At 51.5% G+C, this 24,937-nt stretch overlaps 1 protein-coding gene across 4 annotated transcripts in view; it reads right to left on the reverse strand.

Moving 5' to 3' along the window:
* Positions 1-22,572, reverse strand: part of ENOX2 (ecto-NOX disulfide-thiol exchanger 2) — a 28,724-nt gene extending 6,152 nt beyond the window's left edge. The window contains exons 1-11 of one of the 4 annotated variants that reach the window (XM_050310814.1): positions 22,528-22,572; positions 11,851-11,988; positions 11,085-11,216; positions 9,746-9,901; positions 8,638-8,844; positions 7,580-7,813; positions 6,103-6,315; positions 4,497-4,603; positions 2,457-2,571; positions 1,319-1,500; positions 678-785 (exon numbers count right to left, since the gene is read on the reverse strand). In XM_050310814.1, the coding sequence (XP_050166771.1) occupies positions 678-785; positions 1,319-1,500; positions 2,457-2,571; positions 4,497-4,603; positions 6,103-6,315; positions 7,580-7,813; positions 8,638-8,844; positions 9,746-9,901; positions 11,085-11,181 (1,419 nt within the window). In that variant the 5' untranslated portion in view covers positions 11,182-11,216; positions 11,851-11,988; positions 22,528-22,572. Of the gene's footprint in view, positions 1-677; positions 786-1,318; positions 1,501-2,456; positions 2,572-4,496; positions 4,604-6,102; positions 6,316-7,579; positions 7,814-8,637; positions 8,845-9,745; positions 9,902-11,084; positions 11,220-11,850; positions 11,989-19,257; positions 19,277-22,527 lie in introns of those variants that run through there. The other 3 variants (XM_050310813.1, XM_050310812.1, XM_050310811.1) reach the window with 3 other exon arrangements.
* Between the last annotated feature and the right edge of the window lie 2,365 nt (positions 22,573-24,937).

Raw genomic sequence — 24,937 nt, forward strand, 5'->3', positions numbered from 1 at the left:
AGTTCCTAAAAGGACATTCATTGTCTTCCCTAGCTCACGGCACAAAAAAATGGGGCTAAAGATTGAAAATTTGAGATAAAACCCAGCATCTGGCTCTGTGGGCCACAGGGAGTAGCACTGCCTCATGTTTCTTGTGTTATTGTCTCTGTGCTTTAGAGGAGAGGACCAAGCAAGTGTAGATTCATGCAGGGATCCCCAATGAAAACAGAGTGGATCACACCTGAGAAGCAGCACTATGCATTTATGTTTGGAATAAAGCAAGCATAAAAATATTACACCACAGACAAAAACTTTCAATTCCATAGTGGTTTACGGAGGGCAGATCAAAACATGCCCCTAAACCACAAATCTTAAAATCAGTGTCTGATAATTGAGACCTTTTTTCTTACATTGTAAAGCTCAGATTGCAGAAAACCCCATTCCCCAACACTGTACAATGACAGTTACTATTTATTTATACAGTTGCTCTCACAGGTACATGAAGCAACCAGCAGGTCCATTACTGACAGACATTCCCCAATTTAACAGCTAATTTTTCCTTACTTTCCAAGGACAACTGCTCCTACCAGGGCTGGGCATCCTCTGCAAGATTAAAGAAGGACAGAGGTCCTTCACCACACTCCTGATGGGAGCACGGAACCCAAGGACTGCACAAAGAAGCCCTGGATGACACATACCTGCTCCTTCAGGTTTTCTAGTAACGTTTCTACTTTTAATTTGTCTTCTTTCACTTTTTCTAACTCTGCTTCTCTCTTTTTGTACTCCTCTTGGACTTTCAAAAGATGCTGGAAGAGAAAAGACAAATTCAGTTCTTCACCTGCCTTCCACCTCCTATTATTTAAAGACTGTAAAACAAAGGAGGGCTTTCCCATGAAGACCAGACAGGTCATATCCAGAACTACTACAAGGTAAAGCATAAACCAAGAAGAATCTACAATGTACCTTAGAAATGCCTTTGCCTATTAGCATGCTCTGTAAATATGGGACGGTAATTCCATCGCCAGTGGATGGATTTCCCACTTTCTTACTCAGTTATGGAGCAAGTAAGCACAGCCTCGGTACTTTGGAAGTCACAGCAGGGTCAAGCAAAGACCATACAAGGAATCCACGAACTATGAATCGCTTTGATGTGACTCATCAGCTCATACAATCACTGGTCGAAATATTAGGTCGTTTGGGGGTTTTTGGCAACACTGGTAACGACAAAGTCATTCCCGCTTGCCAATTTGGATCCCACTAAAGCTGGAGTGTTTTTACGTGTGTCCCACTCCAATCCCAGCCCCGTTTGCCTCTGCTCTATGAAAAATTCCGGTCCCACCTTCTGCATGCCCTGCAGGGCCTGCTGGAGGAGCTTCATCTGCTGCTCCTTGGTGGTGTCCTCGTCCCGGGAGGCTTTGCCCTGCTCCTGCTTGAGCAGCTCCACCTCGTTGCGATAGGCGTCCAGCTGCCAGCGCAGGCTGTCGTTCTCCTCCTTCAGCGCCTCCACCTGCGACACCAGCGCTGGGGACACAACACAAGTCAAACAACTGGGGGCAAGAAGCCCCCAGGTGCTTCTTTCCCACCCCCCTCCACCATATACAGGGGCTCAGCAGCTCCTGGTGACAAGTGCTGAGCATTACCCAAAGAAATGCCTCCCGAGCACTGTTTGGGATATCGCAGGGCTGGAGTGCCTCTGTTCTGGAGCCAGGCTGGGAGAGCTGGGGGTGGTCAGCCTGGAGAAAACAAGGCCCCAGGAAGACCTCAGAGCCCCTTCCAGTGCCTAAAGTGGCTCCAGGAGAGCTGGAGAGGGACTTTGGACAAAGGCCTGGAGTGACAGGACAAGGGGGAATGGCTTCTCGCTGCCAGAGGGCAGGGTTAGATGGGATATTGGGAGAAATTCTTCCCTGTGAGGGTGGGGAGGCCCTGGCACAGGTTGCCCAGAGAAGCTGTGGCTGCCCCTGGATCCCTGGAAATGTCCAAGGACAGGTTGGGTGAGACTTGAACAACCTGTTCTAGTGGAAGGTGTCCCTGCCCATGGCAGGGGGTGGAAATGGATGGTCTTTAAGGTCCCTTCCAACCCAAACCACCCTGGGATTCTATGATCTCCAGGAGAAGGCAGACTGTGGGTTTGTAGTGTAACACTGCTGCTGAGCTGCTGTCCCTGGATCAGCTTCCATAGGGCAGGGCTTTGCTCTCTCCTCTGGAGAAAGCTTCCAGCTCCTCCACAGCGAGCTCCATTAATCCCAGTATACTCCACTAGGGACAGCAGCTCAGACACTGCTTTAGGTTCCCCTGACCATGGCAGGGAGCAGTGAGACACTGGCTGCAGACCCAGGCACTGAGAGGAAACAGCTCCAGGAAACTGGACTGATTCTGCTCTGCCCATGACCATTTTGGGGTACAAAACACTCAGAATGGGCCTCCTGAAAGAAACCGCTGAAGACAAGCGCGTTATGAGCTGTAAAAATTGATTTTACCTGATTCTTCTGTTTCTTTCATCTCTGATGGATCTTCTATCTCTTCATCAGACATTTCCATCTCCTCCTCTCTCCGGATACCCATCAGCTCATCGTTATGGATGTTACGGATTTCCTGAGGTTCAGAAAGTAGAGGGAATTTCAATATGGATTAGAAGGAACAGCTTGGCTGGATGAAAAGTTGCTGAAATACAAGTCTGCAAAACACAACTCCATGATACAAGAAAGGGGAAACGATTTAAAAATCGGCACAGATGATTTAAATCAAGGGCAATATCCAGCATGAGTCAATCTGTCAGTGCTACTGGAGTTACTGACTCTTCCATCTTCCTTCTGCTCTTGTGATGAAACAAGTCAGACTTGCTGTGCAAACCACAAGGAATTGTGCTCAACCTTAAATACTCTGGAGCCAGAAGTCACAGCCTGAGCTGGGACAGACCAAACCAAGACTGCTACAGCTGCACACCTGCATGTACAGCAAAGGAGGTTTGCCTACAGGCCCATCTCTTAGCACTACAAATACCTGCAGCTCCCTGAGCCCACCTGTGCAGCAGCAGGGTGGGGTGTCCCTTGAGCAGAGACCTCCTCAAGGTGACCCCAAAAGGCTGAGGCACCCTTTACCCAGCATCTGATATCTACAGCGAGGTAAGAGACATTTTAAATTGAATATGCTAGCAGTGTTTATATATATATATATCTGTCAAAAACTGTACCAAGAAGTTGCATCTTGTGGGTCCACCTTCATTTAAGAGCAGACCCTAAGCTGGGGGAGAGGAGCAAGCTGAGCCCAACAGCAAGTGCTCTTGGAAGAGGCTTCACTGGTGATCTCACAGCTTCTTCCCACCAGGAAAACTTACCTTGAAACAAAAGACATCTCCAGCTGGAGAGAGAGCTCCCACCCCAGCCATAGCAAGCAATTGGAAAGCAGGGAAGGACAGGAGCACTGGGGCTCAGGGTGCAGGAATGGTCTGAGTCACACTGCACCTGGCTTCTCAGGTGGAGAGAAAACCTTGGCTCCTCCATCAGCTACTACAAAGCTTTGACTCAGTGGGAATTTCAAAGTCCCAGAAGTGCACTCCCATGGGGAGATCAGAGCTGGAAACTTCCCAGGACAGCACAGCCATTTAGAGTGTTCCACCATGGTGGAGGGTGGATCATCTGCTTGTTACCAGAAGGGCCCTGGCTGGGTATGATCCAGCACTACAGATTCACACAGAACTGCAGGAAGATTTACACTGGAGGTAAGGAATGACAACCAAAGGGACCAGCACAGTGTGGAGGAGTGGGATCAAACCTCATGAGACTGAACAAGGCCAAGTGCAAGGTCCTGCACCTGGGTCACAGACCCCAGGACAAACATCTCCCCAGACCACCACTTTCCCAATGGACCTCCTTTCTTTACCTTAGCTTCCTATTTCCTGACATTCTGCTTGACTCCCTTATCTGATTTTATCAAACCTTATCAGACTGAGAACTATTCCTCCTCCTGCAGGAAGAGCAGTAGGAGTGATAAGCCTTCTTCCATCGGCCCCATCCTTGTCATCACTTTTAAATCCAATATTTCACTATGTCACTACATGGGATGAACACACAAACATGAAAACATCCTCCTTCAAGTCTTCCAGGCTGTCCAGCTGCAATAATTTCCATCTCTCAAGGTCGAAATATCACATAAAAATGTGATAAAACAGATTCTGATAACATTTAGGGTTTGTTGTTGTTGTTTTTTTTTTTTACCATCTCTCTTGAAATCCCTCTTCCTTCAATATTAAAACCAGCAGAACAAAAACCAATATTATTACTACTATCACTGTGCACAACTTCAAAATCAGCAGACAGGTCTCGATGTATCGCTAGAAGTAACGCAAACACCAAGAGGAAATTCGTTACCTGCAACACGAGAGCCGAGTGAGCAATTCCCACCTCACGCTGTGAACGAAGGTGGTGTTATCCACGCGAGCATCGTGCACACTTAACATCAACATCCTGACAAGCAAGAGACCGTGCTGGAGGATTCTAACACAAGAAAAGATTACCAACCTCTGCTTGTTTGCACCACACGCTGATGTTCTTACGCTGAGCTTTCGTGAAATGGTCCCAAGCCTTTTGTTTGGAGGCAGAATGGTACACGGCCACTATCTGCTCGACTGGAGTGTCAAATCAGCAGCAAATCGGGCCCGAATTGCATCCAGAGAGGGCGAACAAGAGGAGTAAAGGAGTAAAAAAGTGGAATCAGGCAGGTGGTTTGGCTACCCTTTTCTTATAACACTGTATTGTGCTGATGCTACGCTCAGGGAAGAGGCTCACAGTGCCTGGAAAGAGAAGTGTGGGCTTCACCAGGCTCCTGTCAAACACTCCCGGGTAACGACCGACTGGGACATGGGCTCTGCTCTCAGCTGGGAAAAAGGCAGGACACGTGGAAAAAAGGCAGCATGTGTGTGCTGAAAAATATCCAGATCTGCTGTGCAAGGCTGGCTGGGAGCATAAGGAGTCCAGGGGGGCAGGACTCGCCATCCACAGTGGCACGATGAGGTACAGCCATGAGTTCTGGCCCTTGGGACATCCCAAAGGGCAGTGCCACCGCCCGTGTGACCCACAGGGAAAGGATCCAGGCACCTTCCATCAGCTTTTCTTGGTCCTGAAATTTATTCCTTCCGTTTCTCCAGAAAACTCCCAAAGTATTTTGGATATACAAAGTGCTTCTCCTTGGCTGAGCGCTCACCCACAGCACAAAGCACATCTACCTGACTGGGTTTTTATGCTTGTGATGCAGTAGTTTTTGTTTTGTAAGAATTACAGCATCTCCCTGCTCCTCAGATAACCTAAGAGTGCCTGAGGTATCAGTTGTGTTTTAGGGAGTGGAGTGACACACTAGTCTCTATTACTACTTACTCTGCAGTGCTCAATGTATGTCCCTCTGGACCGTGTGCCCATATTTTTTAACAGTAACAGAATTTAAAGAAAAAAGGAATTAAAAAAAAAATCAAGTAACAGCTAAAACAATCAGATATAAAACCAAAAGTTAAGAATGTTCACAACCTAGCAAAAGAATCAAAGAAAATTAGTACAACTGTGGGGAAGGTACTCATAAAGAAGTAAAAATACTCAGATTTACTCAAGCAAAGATGTGTAAGAGGCAATGAACGGTCTGAGGAACTGTTACAAAACACACCCTGAAATTAATACAGTCCATACCTCTTCCTTATTTCCTCATTTAATAAAGCACTGGGACTTGAAAGACCCAGGTTCTGCATCAGGCTGTTGGAAACACTCTGCTGTGTCCTACCTTTGGTGAATAAATCCTGCACACTTCGCTGAGGCACCAGATTCCCAGGAACTTACCTTGTCTGTGCACAGGAGGAGTTGAAAAGATGACAGAACTACTAATAGACAATAATTAAAAGAGGAAACAAATTCAGCATTCATTCTCTCCTCCCCCCCAAGATGTGGACTCTTACCCCAGCAAAAAGTACCACGAGGGATTTTTGCCACGTGAATGACACCTGATCCTAAATGAGCTGTAGCTGCATTGGAAGCCACTGCCACTTCTTTTCCTGGAGCCCTTTCAGTGTGGCCTCTCCAGACTGGAATTTGAGAGTTTTCCCTACACCAGACAACCAACACTCAGTGTGGAAACACTACTCACACTGCACCAGGATCCCTGAGAGAGCCAGCTTGAACTTCTCTTTCGCTTCTTCCATCTCCTTCTCATGAGCCGCCTTCTCGTTGACGAGCCGGCGGATGTGGCTGTTGGCCGACTGGATCATGGAGTAGAAGTTGTTGGCAGTTCTCCTGTTCACTTCCCCACGCTCTATCCAGGTCAGCAAGGTCTGGATGGCTTCTGAGAACTTTGTGTCATCTGCAGCAAGGAAGGACAGCCTTACACCACAGGTATGGGGTTGTCTGGGCAGCTTTCAGGTTGTTTCCCTGGTGCTGAACTGCTCTTTCAATGGTCAGCTTCCTTCAGGTGGCTCATCACAACCCCTGGAAGCATGGAATGACCTGAACCCACGGCTGTACAAAGGCAGGCAAAGTCTAAAACCAAGCTGATGGAGCAAATCGTCTGCTGAGATGCAACAAGAGGAGGACCAACTGCTTGAAACCTATTGGAAAACTTCATGTCTACTCAGATGTACCCTCTTGTGAAAGGAAATACCCTCCAGCTCCAAAATCATCAGGTCAAACATGGGTCTCAGGCTTCAAAGAAGGTATTAGGACATCACACTAGTCCTTTTAACCTTAACCAAAATTTTCTGGAGGAAAATTGTACTGAACAGTTTTGATCTGCACAAGTTTGTTGCACTCAAGAGGTTTGCTCAGTCTTGGGAAAATAAGATTTAGGGGAGACCTCGTCACAGTGTTCCAGGATATACAGGGTGGCTACAAAGAATACGGAAACTCCTTTTTTTTACAAGGAGTCACATGGAAAAGATGATGGGGAATGGGTACTCCTGGGGAGACTGGGCACAGGAGGTCAATTTTTCACAGTGGGAACAATCAGCCATGGGAAGTGGTGGATTCCCCAATATCTCTCTACAACTCCCTGAAGGTTGTAGTGAGGTGGGGGTTGGTCTCTTCTGCCAGGCAACCAGCAGTAGGACAGGAGGGCACAGTCTTAAGCTGCAACAGGGGAAGTTTAGGTTGGACATTAGGAAGAAGTGACTGGGCGTTGGAATGGGCTGCCCAGGGAGGTGGTGGAGCCACCACCCCTGGAGGTGTTTAATAAAGACTAGATGAGGCACTCGGTGCATGGTCTAATTGACAAGGTGGTGGTGGGTCAGAGGTTGGACTTGATGACCTCAGAGGTCTTGTCCAACCTCACTGATTCTGTGATATCAGATGCTTTCAGATCGGGCTGGGCAGGATATTGGGCCATTTGGCCTAGACCATGCTTTTGCCAAGAAAGGCTGGGCCAGGTGAGCCTTGAAGTCCCTTCCAACCTGGGATTCTACGAATACAACTCAAGTGCAGGTTTGTTTTGACCAAAGGAAACAATCCTGAGAGGGAAACGGCCTGGAGAGCTGCCAGGGGCACCTCAGCTCAGCGAGACAACCCCCGGAGAACACAGAGCTCTGTCCAGCACTGGACAGAAGGGCAGCCGTGGCCCCCAGAGAGTCCCCCACCTTTCAGCTTCTCGGCCACCACGCTGCACTCGTGGTCGGAGTAGTGGACGACGGGCGGCGGGGAGGGCGGGCGGAACCGCTCCTCCGCCAGCCGCCGCCGATGGCGCTCCTCGCGCGCCAGCATCCGCTGCTTGCACTCCCACTCGTACAGGTCATCCCTGGCCTGCGCAAAATCCACGTGCAGGCGCCCCGTGTCCTTCTTGTCCGTGCTGGAGCCCAGCCGGATGCGGTAGCCTGGGTGGGGAAGATGACAAGTGGTCAAGGGAAAAAGGGAAAAAAATCCCCATAAAAGTCCCCATAAAAGTCAAGCACACCAACCAATTCATAAGCAATTGGGAGCAACAGCCAATTTTTACAGGACCCTTAGGAACTGTCTATACAATCTGCTGGATGTTTATCCAGGTGAGATGGGGTTGGACTCTACCTCAGCCCAGTATTTTGGGGAGGTTTGCAGGTGACAAAGCATTGCTGTCTGTGGAGACAGGGACAGTTTCAGAAGAATTTGTGATGGAAAGCTAGAACTCGATTTCACTTAGGAAGACTGTAAAATGCCTTCTCAAACGGGTCAAATGTTTTTTGTTCTCCTTTCTGCATTTCAGAGAAAGCTGCAGGGAGAAGCTGTGAGCAAGCTGCCACTCTCCCTGGTATGCAGAGAGATAACATCTTTGCAGACGTGTACAAGGCCTCCTCAGGCCAGAGAGGGTGTGTGAGAGAGAGAGAAGATACAAAAGGCCTTGGAGAAGGCGGGGCACTGCCTTTTTTCCCTGGGGCCCGGTGTGTGCAGCATCATTAAGAAGTGATCCTCACATCTTCAATAAACCTTTTTTTAATCCTTCCACTGCCTTGGCATTCTTGGGAAATCCATATGTTTTACCTCACACTGCCTTTCCTCTCAGGAGCTGCCGTCACGTATTTAAGCAGAAATGCACCGGCAGCAGAAGGGCAAACTGACACAGCACTAGACAAATCTGCCCCAAAACCCATTGCTCTGCCCATAAAGGCAGGATCACATCTCTGTCCCAGAATTTTAAGCTGCCCTCTGAGACGAGCACACCCACCAGACAGGTAAAGTGCCTTGTCCACCATGAACTCCTCAGCAAAGCGGATGTGGCAGAAGTTCTTCTTGCTCTTGCGGATAGCGATGACCTCCCCGCACTGCTCAAACACCTCCATGATGATCTGCTCCGTCCCGTTTTCCGGCAGCCCTCCAACAAACACCGTCTTGCACCCCGGGGGCCTCTCCCTCGTGGCTGGAGGGGGAAGATCTGAAGAGAGGAATCAGAGCAGGTCAGTTTTTGGGTCGTCAGCACGTGTGCCTTCCATCTGTCCACGTCTCCTGAGAGACGACCACATCTTCCTGGCATCTTTCAAGGACATGTCTACCTGCCTGTTTCCAAACAAAAGACCTCAAGAGCCTGGAGCCCTTCAAACACCCTCCCAAGTGTAAGCAGAGGCTCACTGAGCTGCTGTCACAGAACACGAGCAGCGCCAGGGGCTCAAAACTTCATGATGGGAGGTGCTACAAAATCCCAGTTTAAAAAACTGTCCTAGTGTAAATAATACCTGGCAAATGTACACAGAGGGTTCTCTGTGCTGCAACTGCACACTCTCCAGACTTTCCTGCCTGAGCTACACCCTCCCACACAGATCCACACTACCAATGACAGACATGTCCCTGTATCATCTCTGTTTTGGTTTTCACCCCTCTGCTTCTTCTCAAAGAAGTGAGGAGAAAGGGTCATCAGCCAGTCTGAAGGAGATCCCTGTTTCCTGACATAGCCTGGTGAGCCCTGTGTTTCTTCAGTGTTCTCTCTTACTTCCAACTGCCCCTGTACTCCTTCAACTGCATTCTGCAAACCCCAGAGCCCTCCCATGGCTCAGCATGGACCACGCCCCTCACCTCCAAGCCTTAGATAAAGACTTCAAATATCCAGGAACTGCAACCTAACAACTGAAAAGGCTATTCCTGGGAATGGCAAACAGTCAGTGACAGGAAGAGGCTTTTCCTGTTGCCCTGTCACCTTTTTGCCAGCAGTGAGTCACAGCGACTCAGTCCAGAGCTGCTGTGCCCAGGTACAGGAATGGCCCTTCTCTCACACACCCCTGGGCTTTACATAAATATAAACACACAGATACTGCTACAGAGACAGGACAAAGCATAGTTACGTGGGTTAGGAGGGAAGAGAGTGCAGCTCTTGCAGTGAATGATCTCCTTCACAGCAGGCATGTCTGGAGGGATGGGGGGTGGGACGATCCCCAAGCCTGGCATCATGGGGTTGATCGGAGGGATTCCAGTCATCATCCCAAGAGCAGGATCAAAGTCTAAAAGGGAGAGAGAATAAAGGAGTCAGGTGGGGGATTGGAGTCACAGAGTGACTGTGACCCTGGACAGCAAACGAGGTACACTCCCACAGGTGACAGTGAAAATCAGCTGAATAACCACAAGAGAAGGAACATGGCAACATCAAACTTCAGATCTGTGCCCTCAAAACAACTTTTTAAAACAATTTCATTGCTGATTACCTCAGTCAAATAACTTCTGTTAAAATAAACTACTTCCTACTCCCCTCTGCAGACACCAGCTCCCATCTAGTGCCAAGCACTTCCCAGTGAGGTTTGTCCACAGAAAGACATCTGTGACACATGGGCTTGGAGCAACCTGGTCTAATGGAAGGTGTCCCAGCCCATGGTAGGGGGTAGACCAAGATGAGCTTTAAGGTCCTTCCCAACCCAAACCATTCCATGATTCTATTATTCCAAGAGCACAGACTGCAGGAAAAACTTCAGGCAAGTTAAGTGATGCTGTTAAATATGTACAGGCTGCACAGCAAACAACCTGCTCTGTGCCAAAAGAGCAGAAAGGGGATTGCAGAGTGCTGCCAACACAGACATTCCCTCCCCAGGTGAGCAGGGCAAGAGTTCAGGCGGGAGAGAGCACCTTCCTTAGTGCAGCAAAGCACTGGAATGGTCAGGTCAGTTCAGGACTTTGATGCCCAAAGTTCTGCACTGCGGGGAAATCAGGCACAGCCCAGCTCTGTTCTCACAGCTCTTTCATCCTGGACAGGATGACTGACCTATGCACATGTATTCTGGACAAGGTGGTCATTCCTGGAGCAGAATCCTCCATTAATTTGTGCCATATCCAATTTGCTGCCCTGTTGCTTTCCCCTTTATCTCCCTCCCACCCTTCCTTTTAAGCCATTCCAGTTCAGCTTAGAGTAACGTGTTCCTGGGCATCACTGGTTTCCTGAGCTCTGCATGGCACCCTCTTCCTCCTGATCCACTGCAGAATACCTGGATGCACCCCAAAATAACTATTTGCATTTAAAAATATGTATCCTCTCAAACGAGGTCTCTAAATAAATCCCTTGCAGATTTAATGCATTTCAAGCACAGCTTGTCCGTGTAGTTTGTACGTGGTGGGTGTTTACCCAAGTGCACTGAAACAGGTTATTCCCAAAGACCTGTCCAAAAGGAAAGGTGGGCAGGGCCTGGCTCAGCTCACCAGGCAGGAGGGGCTGTCCTGTCATGCCCATGGGAGCCATCCCCAGGTTGTTCATGGCGGTGGCCCAGGCGGTTGGGTCGGACATTGGCAATCCCATCGGAATGGAGTCCAGGCTCAGATTTGTGCCACCATCTGCTGAGAGGAAAATAAAAGTGATTAAGAGCCCAGAGCAGCTTCCAGCTCTGCTGCAGGGCACACGCTGCCCGGTGAGGCTCTGCAGTGTCAGCACTCAAAACCACAGCTGAGCCCAACGCTCAGGGAAGAGCCAGAGGGGGAAAAACCAACCGGTGCTGGCCCTCTGGAGCAACCAACATTTACAGCAGCCAGGCCTAGGAAAACACCTCAAAGCACCTCAGTTATGGTTTATCCACTGCAATTAACAGCTGTAAGACCATCCCATTGCATCCCCCTGCCACGGGCAGGGACACCTTCTGCTAGCCCAGGCTGCTCCACCCTGGCCTTGGACACTTCCAGGGACGGGGTAGCCACAGCTTCTCTGGGCAACCTGTGCCAGGGCCTCCCCACCCTCACAGGGAAGAATTTCTTCCCAATATCCCATCTAACCCTGCCCTGTTCCTGTGAGGCCATTCCTCCTTGTTCTATCTCCGTGCTCCCATCTGTAGAGATCCCACAACCCAAGCATGGCTCCAGGCACACCAGACCTGCCCACCCTTCCACACCAACACCCAGCACGGCAATTGGATTTCAGGCTTCGCTGTGTGGATCCCTTCCCTGCTGCCAGCAGTGGAGCTGCCACTCAGCTCACCTGGAGGAATTGCTCTCTTCCTCTTTCCCGGATCACTGCCATCCTCGGCCGGGCTCTCCGACACCTGGGGGCCAGCGGCGCTGCCCAGCTGCAGGGACTCGGCGGTGCTGGCAGCACCAAAGGGCAGGTGGTTTAAGCCTAAAAGAAAAACAAAACAAAACACACTTGGAGACTTTCTTTAGACTGGTTTGTGATGCTTCAGAATCACAGTAATGAGAGAAATGCCCAGTTCCAGGCACGAGCAGCGCTCCTGGTGGAATTGTGCCTCCAGCTTACAGCCCTTGGCCACACCTATCTGAAACGTTACACTGATAGCACCATAAAATATTACTCACCAACATCAATCCCAACACCCACACAAATCAAACCGCCTGGCAGTGGAAGCCAAGGGTGCATCTCCCCTCTGCTAAGCAGTTTTTCATGTCTAGAAACTCAGAGGACAGGATTTTTTCCTGTTTCTTCCAGTCCAGAAATAAATTTTTAATAGTTATTCAAGTGTCACCAGTCATGAATTCACTCGGACTTATTTACTACCAAAAAACAAGGCATGACTTTGAAGATCTTCAAAACCAGAAGGTGCCACTGGAATTTTTATTCAAGGAGTCTGGCAGGCAGCTGCTCCCCTTCATGGGGATGGAAGGGGTTCTGGGATGCACATCCCTGAAAAGGGAAGCTCCAGACCCAGCCCACAGGACCACACTCCTCATTGTAAGAACCTCAGTGCTCAAAGACAGAGGGCCTCGAGTCCAGCTGCTCAGGCTTTGCTATTGATAAAGGAGATCTAACCACAGTGAGGTTCACTCAAGAATAAATGCAGATTGAGCCTTATAAATGAAGTATATTGAAGGTAAAGATCTAAGCAAATTACACAGAATCGAACCAAAGAGGATTGAAGAAAAACTGGTTTGCAGCTTCCAGTGTGTTCCCTTAATTCAAGGAATTACACTCATTTCAGAGTGAGTCTGAAGCAGCTACTGGATGATCCACCCACAGATCTGTGGTGGGCAGACTGCAGGTGATGGACAATTAATGTCACTTATGTGCCAGCAGAACAGAGTCCCAGCTCCCTAAAATGGTCTGTTTCTTAAACCACAGGCTAACAAGACACAAGTACTTTGTAAACAATTCCAAACTAATGGAGTCTCCAAACTTAAAGTTTCCAGTGTGCAGTTAATCACAGTGAGTTTGAGAATCACAGAACTGTTATGGTTGGAAAAGACCTTTAAGATCATCAAGTCCAACTGTCAACCAGCACCATCACCACGTTCACCACTGAACCATGTCCTCAAGTGGCACATCCACATGTTTTCTGAACACTTCCAGGGATGGTGACTCCACCACTGCCCTGGGCAGCTGTGCCAGGGCTTGCCAAATCTTTCTGTAGAGAAATTTTCCCTAATATCCAATCTAAACCTCCTCTGGCACAGCTTGAGGCTGTTTCCTCTTGTCCCTTGTTCTCTGGGAGTAGAGCCTGATCCCCACCTGGCTCCACCCTCCTGCCAGGGAGATGTAGAGAGGGAAAAGGTCCCCCCTGAGCCTCCTTTTCTGCAGAGTCCAGAGCTCTGAACTGAGCACCCAGTTCCTCACTCCACCTTCTGTCTCGGTCAGCACTTGCAGGGATGTAAGACTGAAGGAGCATTAAAATATTCTGTTTGATTTACCTTTTTCTCAGCAAACTCACTCTGAACTGACAATGAAAGAAAAAGAAAAAAATAGAAAAACCCAACAAGTCCCTTTTCTAAACTCATATAAAGTGAGAAAAATAAACCACAATTCCAAGGGGAAGCAGCAAAACTACCAGAGCACCAAAGATGGCAATTACCCTGTCCCAACGCACCGCTGGGCCGAGGCATTTGTACCAAACCTTCCTCCAGACACTCTGCAGTGTTGTGATTTCTATTCCAGAGGATTCCACTTCCAAGAACTTTATAAACAGGGCTGCTGGGTGCGGCTGTAAATAGCCAAGTGGACACAGGGAGCCTGGAGGGCTCCTCTCCGAGCCACTGAAAAGTGAGAACGCCAGGAGCAGCCAAAAAAATAACGACTATTCAGCTGGCAACAACAATAGTCACGCCTGGCTATGCAGGAAGCCTACAATGCTGTGTCTTAGCTATTCCAAAGTCAAAATATCACACAGGTCATGAGGGCTCAGGAAAACAAATCTGGGTGTCCCAGGTTAAAAATAGGGAGGCCGTACGCAGGGAAGACACGAGGAGAAAGGAAAAGGAGAAATTGTAGGGTTTACCTCCATTATTATCCAGGTGATGGAAAAGGCAGCATTAAACTTGAACAAGAGTTTTCCCACACTTGGGAGCAGGGAACGACGTGGAAAAGCAGTGATAGAGCTGGACACTGGTGTCACCAGGATGGACAGACACCCTGCTCTGACAGGAGACACCTGGCACCGACCAGCACCTGAATGCCAATGGACACTGCTCACCCACTGCTTCCCAGCCCACTGGGAAGCACAGGCAGCCACTTATCCCTAGGATTTCCATCCCCATTTTGAGCTGGGATGCTTGATTACACCCTGTGGTGCAGGAGGAGCACTTGGAGGCCCCACGGGCTTCAACGGCTGTGCTGGGAGGGAGGCAGCACAGGCTCCAGCAGGTAACAAGGAGCGAAAAACTCCTTGTGTTCTTGGCAAAAGGATTTTTATTGTTGTTTTTCGGAAAAAAACCCAACCAGATTCCTTAGGGACAGGACAAACCCTGAGGAAGCTCTCACACTGCACAGCCAGCACTCACCCTGCCAGTTAGGGCATGAGTCAAGCCCTAAGAAAGTGCCTGAACTGAGTGCCCAGCTCATGCCAGAGCAGGAGGCCCACACCCCCCATCCATCCGTGCCAGCCCCAGGGACCTCCCACGATCAGACTCAGCTCACTCAGGCCCAGGGCAGAAATTAATGCAGCTCCTGGGAAATGGATAATGTTCTGATGGATTAGTGTGTCCCAACTGCTCACAGAAGGCTCCAGTTCCAACCTGGCATACAAGAAGGAGCAGAAGCAAACCTACAAAAGCTCGTGAGTCTTCAGCAGCAGCTCTGACGGTCCACCCCCTCCCCATGCTGTGAGCCAGCACGTCTCCTGCCTTCAGCATATGGATTAACAAGAGGAGATCATTAAAATGAAGAGAGGAGACCATGGTGATGGAGAACTGAGCAGTAATTAATAAGTACTTGTTTCTCCTCTTAAGTCATTTCTACCTGTAAACACCCAGCCTCAAAGGCAGGAACCTGAAGAACAATTTAAAAATAAAAGGAAGGGACAAGCCCAGAATTCATCAAGCCCTCTGAAAAGCCCAGGAAGGCAGCCAGTAACTAAAAGCATTCCTGAGGAATTCTCCTCCAGGTTATCTCCTGCACCAAAAGATCAGCCTAGTCAGGACTTGTTTAAACAGCTGGTGAGGAGCAAAGGGGAGGGGGAGGCTGGTGCAACTGCAAGTAAAACGCTCCTGAAGAGGCACAGGAACACCACTGCTGGCTTTGTGACTGGACAGGCCTGTCCCAAAGCTCCCAGAGTCGTGCTCAATTTGGGATGATCAGCAGCAGCAGCAGGCTAGGCCTGCAGCACAGTTCCTCCAGGCACTGTATGTCCCTAGGAAGAGACTGAGTAAGGAGATCCCAAATCAGCCCCTCAGCTGATCCTCACCTCCAGCTTCCCCAGCGCTCCACAGCTTGTCATACCTGCCCTGCAGCCAGATGAGGCTGCAGGGCTGGCACAGGGGCTCAGCATGTGCCCCAGAACCAACAGCACCGCTTGGAACACACCTCCAAAACAGGCACTGCAAGTTCCCTCAGGCTTAGCTGAGTTTCCTGTGTTTTGATTTTCCTTTGACCTTCCACTGGGCACCACTGAGGCAGCTGAGAGATGTGGCCACAACCAGCCAAAGCATCACAAAGACAACCCGAGACCCTCCTGGGAGAACAGACCAAGGGTTCTCTCCAGCCACTTCAATGAACATCCCCCTTCCAAAAAATTTATAATTTATGGGCTCTCCATCGGACGCAATCGGATATGTTCTCTCACATGATCCCCAGACGTGAATGCAGCAACATTTTTTGTGCTGGTACGACTTTGGGGTGTCAGGTTAATGCTCAGAGGTGACTGTGCACGGTGGGACCAAGGCACCAGACCCGGGTTCAGTCTCCTCAGTCACAGCTCAGTTCATCCTCGTGAAGAGCCCACACCAAGAGGAGCAAGGAGGTCACAGTCAGACCCCTCATGTGCTCCCACGGGAGGATTTGGGGTTGTTTTGAACCTCAGTCACATCTCCCAGAGCAACCCAAAACCAGCCCCACCAGCCCAGTGAGGGAACAAGAGTACAAACGAGACCAAAAATTATTATACTGCTCCCAGATTTCCAGAATTGGCTTTCCTAGAGCCTTTTTTTCCAACTGATACCTCACAGGCCAACAATTCCTTCCTGTGATTCTCTGCATTAGGATGAAAGATTTAAAGAGAGAAAATGGGATTGCTTCAAATGAAGCTCAAGGTGTCCAAAAACCTTACCTCACCGCATGAGGAAAGGAGGAACATTTGCACCATGTTTAAACTTGCTGTGAAACTTCATTCCCATTTCCAGGGTTTTTTCTTCCAAACTAATTATTTCTCCCCACAAGAACTGGTTTAAAGCTGCTCTGCTTCTTCAATACCCTGTTCCAAAGAGCCTAAAACTCTTCCAAAGGTGGAAACAGGACTTTCTGGGCTTTAAAGCTCTCCATTTACAACTCCACATGGTACCAGGGCACTGAGAGACAAGCCCACTACTGTCCTAATACAGCCTCCAGCTAGAATTCCACAAGCCAAATATTCAGAAGTCACAGAAAATGGAAGCTGATGAGATCACAAACCGCAGCATATTTTCCTTTGCAGGCACAGGCTGGAAACTGAGCAGCTCCTTCCCAGTGAATATATTTTGTGGGTAGTGCTGTCTACAGAAACAGCACCAGAGAGAATGCAGTCACTCTTGGTCCAACTCACGAGAGATCCTGGTAGCTCCTCCAACAAGGACCTCTGGGATCCCAAGACCTACTTCCAGCAGGGACCATGCCTGCCACTCCCTCGCAGCACGGAGTTTGCTCCAAGAGTTAAACCAAGCCACAGACAAGATTCCCAACACATTTCAAAGTAAGAAACCCTGCATTACGTCAGATTTGCCATCTTACATATGATAAATGCCATGGCCAGCAGGCACCTTCAGGTCTGACTGCCGCTCTCCTGTCATCTCAGCCAAGAACTGGGGCTCCAAATACATCCCACTGGATACAGAGAATGTGCTCAGAAGAGAGCTGAAGCTGCAGAAAATCCTCTCTCCTGGGCACAGAGCAGGGTAAAAGCTGACAGGCTCAGCCACTATGACCATGAGGCACAAACACAAGCACCTCTCTGTCCTTTGTGCCAAGCAGAACGAAGTGTCCTTGGCCATTCCAAGCTGCTCTGCTCAGGAGGGAAGGGACGAGCACCAGAGCAAGCCACGGGGGTTTGCTCAGTTTTCCTGTAGCAAGCTAGTCTGGAAAGGCCAAAAACAGCAGATTTCTGTATCTGCAGGGAAATGCTATGCAGAAGGTAAGGGGGAAGGAGAAAATCTGGGTTTCCAGCGAGTGTCAGACCAGTGTCAGCGTTTCCAGAGCCATACATGGCACAGGTGCCAGGCAGTGTGCCCTTCACCTCCAAGCACTTCCCTCACGTCTCTCCAGGGGTTTTCAGAAGAGTCAATTTTTAGGAGTGAGCCATCAGGCACTGCCATAATGCAGTGACTAAACATTTAAAAATAAAAAACTTGGGCTAGAAGGTTCCTCACTAGAAAAAAATGGATCAGGGGGAGAAAAAAAAAAAAAAAAAAAAAAAGGGGGGGGGGAGATGCTTAAAGATGAGCAGAAGGTGACTCTGAGCAAGGCACACAGCAGGTTGCTGTGGGTGATCTTCCCCTCTGGAAGTAGGTGCTGAGGTGTGTTTTATGGGAAGAGAGGCTGCAGCTTCCTGCTGGCCTTTATAAACAGCATGAACAATGCACTGCCCCCCGTTCCACCGGGATCAATCCAGGTCCATGCTGGGGCTATATATGGATGCAGCTTTCACAGCACACGCTCAGAAAGGGGCTGGAGAGACAGGGAAGATCTCAATGTTCCAGGCGTAAATCAAGGGAAGTATCCATCTTCACCGGGTCCCGCGCCAGACCCGGGACAGGACTTGGTTTTCCAACCCTGCTAACAGAGCTTGGCTATTTTCCTTAATTACCAGGGGAAAAAGAAGCACGAAACAATCCCCGAGGTGAACTGAAAAGCCTGGTTTAAGATCACTCCCGTTACCAAGAGCCAAACACGCTGGAAATCTCAACTGAAACATGGGATTGTGCTGCTCCCAGGCATCCAACCGGTTAATAAAGCAGCAGGACCATAAACCTCTGCCCCAAAACTCAAATTAAAACTATTAACAGGTACTCTGACACTGTCACACACCTAAAAGCATTTCAATGATAACACTTAAAAAGCCCATGATGGCCGGTGCTTGTATGGTCATATTTTGGGGTGTCCTGGAACCTTATGAACTACTTTGTGTCCTGTTTTGGGGTGCCCCAGGTCTCTCTGAACCCCTCAGGTGACATTTCGGGGTACCCTGGGCTCCTCTGAACCCCTCAGGTCCCCTGAAGTCCTCCAACCTCCTCAGGTCATCTTCTGGGGTACCACGAAAACCTCTGAGCTCCTCTGGGTTCTATTTTGGGCACCCCTGGGTTCCTCTGACCTCCCCAGTCTCACTTTCTGAGGTGCCTCAGGTCCCTCTGAACCCCTCAGGTGACACTTTGGAGTCCCCTGGACTCCTCTGAACACTTCCCAGACTTCTCTCACCCAGCATCAGGGGAACTCCAGAAACGAGCTGACACAGGCTTTACTATAAATAAGGATTTACCTTTTGCCAACATTGGCAAATGTAGGAAATGAGCAGTGCTCAGCCTGAGCAGGCTCCCTGTGCTTTTAGGAATAAACTGGATTCTGGGATACACTGTGCCATGGGATTACACCTGCTGGTTTTAAGCCCTCAAGAAATGCACTTTAGCAAACACCAAAGTACACCTGCAGCAATCGATTAGAACACAGAGAGAAAAGAGACCAGCAAGGAAGGGAAAGGAGAGAGACACCAAGGCTTTGAAGTTACATTTTGTCCCCAACCACTTCCTTTCAGAGACTGGTTCCCAGGTTCAAAAACTGCTGTTGGGGTCGTTGCATGTTTGTCTACTGCACTCCTGGCTTAAATACCAAGCTTCACAATCATCGATCTGACCCAGGGGCTGGCCAGGCACACTGATGAGAGCAGCAGAATTCCCACAGTTACTTCTGTCAACTCCAGAAAATCCTACACGGTGGTACATTCAGTGAATCGCACACACCCCCACACACCTCAGGTGTTACCTGTGAGCTGCACCAGGAACATGGCAAGATGCTCATCGTACGTCAGGAGTTCAGCCAGTTCTCCCACTGCTCCCAGTTTGGTTATTTGCTTAAAAATCCGAGTCCCAGGCTGAGCTCCCAGGCAGCTCCCAGCACAAGAGGAAAGCTGGGACTTACTGAGAGCAAAGCTGCCCCAGGGCGGGCCGGGCAGCACAGGAGAGCCCAGGCTGGCAACCAGCAGCTCCATGTGTCACCATCCGTCTCCAGTGACTGACACCCATAGGCAGATTCCGGGATGCAGGGGACGGAGCTGGATGAGCAGGTGGGGAGGCGATTAGCAGCAGGAGCATCTCAATTTGCCAGGGATTTCATACATCACTGCTCTAAGCGCTGGCACGCAGTTAAACAAACCCTGTTTGCATGCCCGAGATTAGTGGCCTTTGCACTGAAAGATTAATTCCTGGTAATCCTTGACAGTAAGAGGCACACTGCTGGCCTTCCTCGGTTCTGGAAGCTTGTGTTTAGAACAAATATAGTAACTTCAGACAAGCTAATTATTATAGCAGGACACTATTAAAAAAAAGAAAAGGGCACAAAGAGCCCCTTCCTCCTTTTCCCCTGAGAATGCAGTGGTCAGTGACACCAACCTGCAGGGTTTTCACAGAAATACATCCACAGCAGCAAAAACAGGGAGATGTGATCAAGTCCTGTCTGAGTTGTGTTGTTTACTCAGCATTGTAACCCAAAACAAAGGAAGAAATTCCTTACCAGTGTGTGTGTGTGCACATGTGTGCCCCCAGTGCAGCCCTGGGTGCTTCCCAACAAGTGGGACCTCTGCCATCCCCATCACACAAAATTATTAAATATCCTATGGAATGTTTTCAGGATGCTCACATGGCTCTGCCAAACCACCTTCCCTCTGCACACATGTCTAGGATTTCTAATATAGGGATTTTCAGGGGGTGAGCAGCTTGTGTTTCGTGGGGTGCAGAGCAGGAAGTTCCAGGCTCGGAGGGGACAGGCAACTTGTCCATCCCATCCCTCCCCACCCTGCCAGCCTCCCTCAGCACCCCTGGAGAGCAACAACCAACACCTGCAATCTCAGAAACAAGGGCTCAACAGCTCATATTTTCAGAACTATCTTTTTGAAAGGTTAGGTGAAGAAAACCGCCAGGCAAAGGACCAACTGCACTACTGGGGAAGAAAAAAACAGGGAAGAAGAAAAAAAGAGGGAGAAAAAGAGAGGGAAGACACAAAGAAAACTCCAGCAGAGCCAGCAATTGGGACCATCAGAAAATCCCAGTGCAAAAATCTGGACTGAGGGACGAAAGAGCCTCACAGAGGGGCAGCACCAGCGTGAGGAGCTGCTGCCCGGGAGCAGAGCAGCTGGACGGGACAGACACGATGGAACTGGAATAATGTCAGCAGAAAAGTGGGGGATTAGGGGAGAAATCTCACGCCATCTTTGGAAGGTGCAGGGAATACCTCGCTAGCAACACCTGATCTTTGCACTAGCTCGGCGATTGAACCTCGTCCCTGCCACGAGCTCAAGTCGCCCGCACCAAAAACATGACCTTCAGTGCAGAAACCTGACCTTACCCCGGCTCCCACACAGCTTTCAACAGCTCAGCTCCAGGGGCCTTTTAATTACATGGCACAAAATCCCTCAAACAAACCTTGAAGAAACAAGAGGAACCAACCCCTTGGCTCCCAGCGCAGGGAAAACTAAGGCTGGAGTGAGAAGGAGCACAAGTTGGAGGGACCGACTCCCACCCCAGGGTTGCCTCAGCGCTTTCCCCACCATCTCACAGCCCTGCTGCAATGTTCTGCAGGAAAATATGGAAATATGCAATGGCTAATTATTGTGGCTACAGGGGAGGTAGGACTTGTGTGGACTAACGAGGAGCTTACCCAAGGATTAACGTTTGTGTAACGAACACGTGGCACTAAAGAAGAAAAACATCTGTATGCAGCATGACCTGGATATACACTGCTGGTAACAGCCGGCCCTCGCATGCAGGACCAAAATATGAGGAAAATAAGACAGCAAGAAGCACACAAACATAAAGAAGCTTGACATAAAGGCATAAGGAACCAAATAAATGCATAGATAGATGAGTTGCAGTCAAGGGATCTTTACGGAGCAGGGCTGTGGGAGAGCTGCAGCCCACAGCAGCTGTGGGTACGGGCACAAGTGTCCCCAAACCTCACCATGCTGCCCACGGACCGTCTGCTGCGGCACCACGGATCCAGCACAGCCCACCCACACGTGTGGGCACAGCTGAGCCTCGGGAGCTTAGGAAAGAGAGAGCACAGCCAGGTCCAGCCCAGCCAGGTACTCCCCGGTGTGGGGCTGCTGCCACCTTCACCCCCTGCCTTTAGCAAACCACCCGCTCTCAGGGCATCACAATAACTCCCTTAAATGTAACTAATTTCTCCCTACCTTGTGCCTCTGTCATGGGATCACTAAGGTTGGAAGAGATCATCCAGTCCCACCATCACCCCAGCACCATCACAATCACCCCTAAGCTGTGTCCCCAAGTGCCACATCCAGACACCTCCTGAAAACTCCCAGAGATGGTGACTCCACCGCCTCCCTGGGCAACTCATTCCAAGGCCTGACCACTCTGACAGTGAAATAATTGTTTCTAATACCTAATCTGAACCTCCCCTGGCACAACCTGAGGCCGTTTCCTCTCATCTTGAGAAAACACATGGCACAAGAACCCGATCCCCCCTCGGCTCCCCCCTCCTGTCAGGGAGTTGCAAAGCCAGAAAGGATGAGCCTCCCTTTCTCCAGGCTGAGCCCCCAGTCGCTCCTGGTGCTCCAGACCCTTCCCCAGCTCCGTTCCCTTCCTTGGACACTCCCCACCCTTTCTGATGCGACTTTAACCACCGCCGAACTCAAAACAGACTTCCCGCATGGAATAAACCTTTCCAAACAAGCCTCCCCACCGCCCAGACCGGGGGAGCCCCGGGGGCGTCTCCAGCAGGACTCACGATGCCCCGACGGCTCCCACGAGCTCGTTCAGACTCCCCATAAACCCCCTGTCCCTCCTCCCGGTGCGGCCCGGCCGGCGCTGCCCAGCGAGCCCCGCTGTGCGGGGCGGCCCCCCCCGCACGCACGGGGAGCGCTCCGGGCCCAGCCCGTGGGCCGCGGCGCTGCGGCCTGGCCCGAGCTGCCGCTCGGCCGCTCCCGCCGGGTTCCCAGCGCACGGGGAGGACGGGGGGGCCTCGCTGCGGCCCCGGCGCGGCCCCGCGGCCCGCACTCACCGCACGCACCGCACTCACCTCCCGGCCCGGCCCGTCCGGCCCGCTCGGTCCCGCACCCACCGCCCGCCGCCGCCCCGCCCACGGCCCCACGGCCCGCGCCCCGCCGCGCCCCGCCGTTGGCTGCCGCCGGGCCGGGGGGCGGGGCCGGGCCCTGCGCGCGCACCACGCCGGGGCGGCGGCGGCGTCCGGAGGGGCGGGAGCGCGCGGGGCGGGACCGGGAGCGGGACTGGGCCCTTCCCACCGGGACCGACCCCCTCGGAACATCCCACCGGGAACATCCCACTGGGAACAACCCACTGGGAACAACCTACCGGGACCGGCCCTCCCCCCGGGACATCCCACGGGGACCGGGCCCCCCCGGAACATCCCAGCGGGAACATCCCACCGGGACCGGCCCCCCTCGGAACATCCCACTGGGACCGGCCCCCTGCGAACAGCCCACCGGCGCTGGCCCCATCCCACCGGCCCCAGCCCCATCCCACCGGGACCGGCCCCCCAGGAACAGCCCACTGGGACCGCGCCCCCCCTTCCCCCCCGAAACATCCCACCGGGAACATCCTACTGGCACCGGGACCATTACACCAGCCCCAGCCCCATCCCACCGGGACCTACCCCATCCCACCAGCCACCTCCCACCGGCACCACAGAATCCCAGAATGCGTCAGGTTGGAAGGGATCACAGTGGGTCGTCCGGTCCAACCTCCTTTGCTCAAGCAGGGTCACCGCAGAGCAACGGGTAACGAGATTGCGTCCAGAGGGTTCTGGAATATCCCCAGCGAGGGAGGCTCCACACCCTCTCTGGGCAATCTGTTCCAGTGCGCGGTCAGCCGGTACGGTGAAGAAGTTCTTTCCCATATTCAGCACAGGGCCCCATCCCACTGGGACCATCCCATCGGCCGCGTCCCACGGGACCAACCCCATCCCACCGGGACCAACCCCATCCCACCGGGACCGGGCGGCCTCGCAGCCGCTCCCCCGCGTCCCCCGGGCCCGCTGGTCTCGTTCTTCCTCCCCCGCCCCGGTTCTGTGTCCACCCTCCGCGGCCCAGGGCAGAGCCACCCGACCCCCCGGTAGCGGAACAGAGACCAGCCCGGCATAAAGGCGTTTATTCGGCGCAAGGCAGAAGCGGGGGGAGCGCCCTCCATCCTTCCCTCTTTCCCCGCGGGGCAGGATGACCCCATCCCTCCTCCCTCCACGGCCTCCCTGCTCCCACCCCGCTCCAGCCGCTCCCGCGGCGCTCTGAGGTCACTGCGGGCTGGAGCAGCGGTGGGACGAGGGATGGAAGCAGGCGTGGCCTCACAAGGAACGGCTGCTGCCCCAGGCTATCCTGCAGGGACACCTTCCACTAGCCCAGGTTGCTCCATCCAACCTGGCCTTGGACACTTCCATGGATGGAAGCAGCCACAGCTTCTCTGGGCAACCCTCACAGGGAACAATTCCTTCCCAACATCCCATCTAACCCTGCCCTCTGTCAGTGTGAAGCCATTCCCCCTGTCCTGTCACTCCAGGCCCTTGTCCAAAGTCCATCTCCAGCTCTCTTGTAGGCTCCCTTGAGGTACTGGCGGTGTCCCCTCTCCCATCAAAGCCGCCGTGCTGTGTCCATGGCACCAAGGAGGCTGCCTGAGCCATGATCCTGCTTGGATGGGGGATCTTGCACACCAGGACTCCTGCTCCTCACGTTTATCCAGACCTGCAGCCTCAGAGCACACACTGCTGGCAGCTGGCCCCACTCCAGGCAGAGCCAGCAGCCGGGAAGCTTGGGAAGCAGCAAGAGGCCCACATCCAAAGTGTGCCTGTTCCCACTGGTACCTGCTGTGAGGAGGCATTGGAGGGAGGCAGGGACTGACTGTGGCAGTACCAGAGGCTCGGTGAGGATGAGGATGATCAAAGCAACAGCCAGCAGAGCTCGGGTGTCACCAAGAACAGGCAGCAAAGCCCCGTTGCAGGGAGATGATGTGTTGATCCCCAGAGCTGAATCAGGCTGGATCCACCGGCTAGATCCACCTACATCCTCCCACAGAGCCAGGCAGCCTTCCCTCAGGCTCAGTCCATCTGGCACAGCCAGGAACAGCAGCTGCTGTGTGGTACCTGGTCCCAGGCCCTTCCCAGGTGGAGGGGGCTGTCACAGAGGACCCCTTGGTTTGGTTTGTTATAAAGGCACCTTTATTTCTGCCTCTTCCTCTAGGATGGGGAAAGCCTTGCGACCAAGGCAGGTTCTGGATGCAACTGGATACAGCCCTGAGCCTTCATGTCTGCTGGTGGTGCAAGGGCAGAGGTGGAAACAGCTGCTACTTCATGCAGATCACCTTCATTTTCAGGCTAGGGTACATTTTTAGCAAATAAACAGCTTTTAAGGGAAGTTTTCGTGCCATGTGGATTAAATGGGATGATTTTATGGGAATCAATTAAATATTATAACCTCTGGCAG

The sequence above is a fragment of the Myiozetetes cayanensis genome, unplaced genomic scaffold (assembly GCF_022539395.1).
Source record: "Myiozetetes cayanensis isolate MyiCay16 unplaced genomic scaffold, myiCay2020 scf15, whole genome shotgun sequence".
NCBI classification, from domain to species: domain Eukaryota; kingdom Metazoa; phylum Chordata; class Aves; order Passeriformes; family Tyrannidae; genus Myiozetetes; species Myiozetetes cayanensis.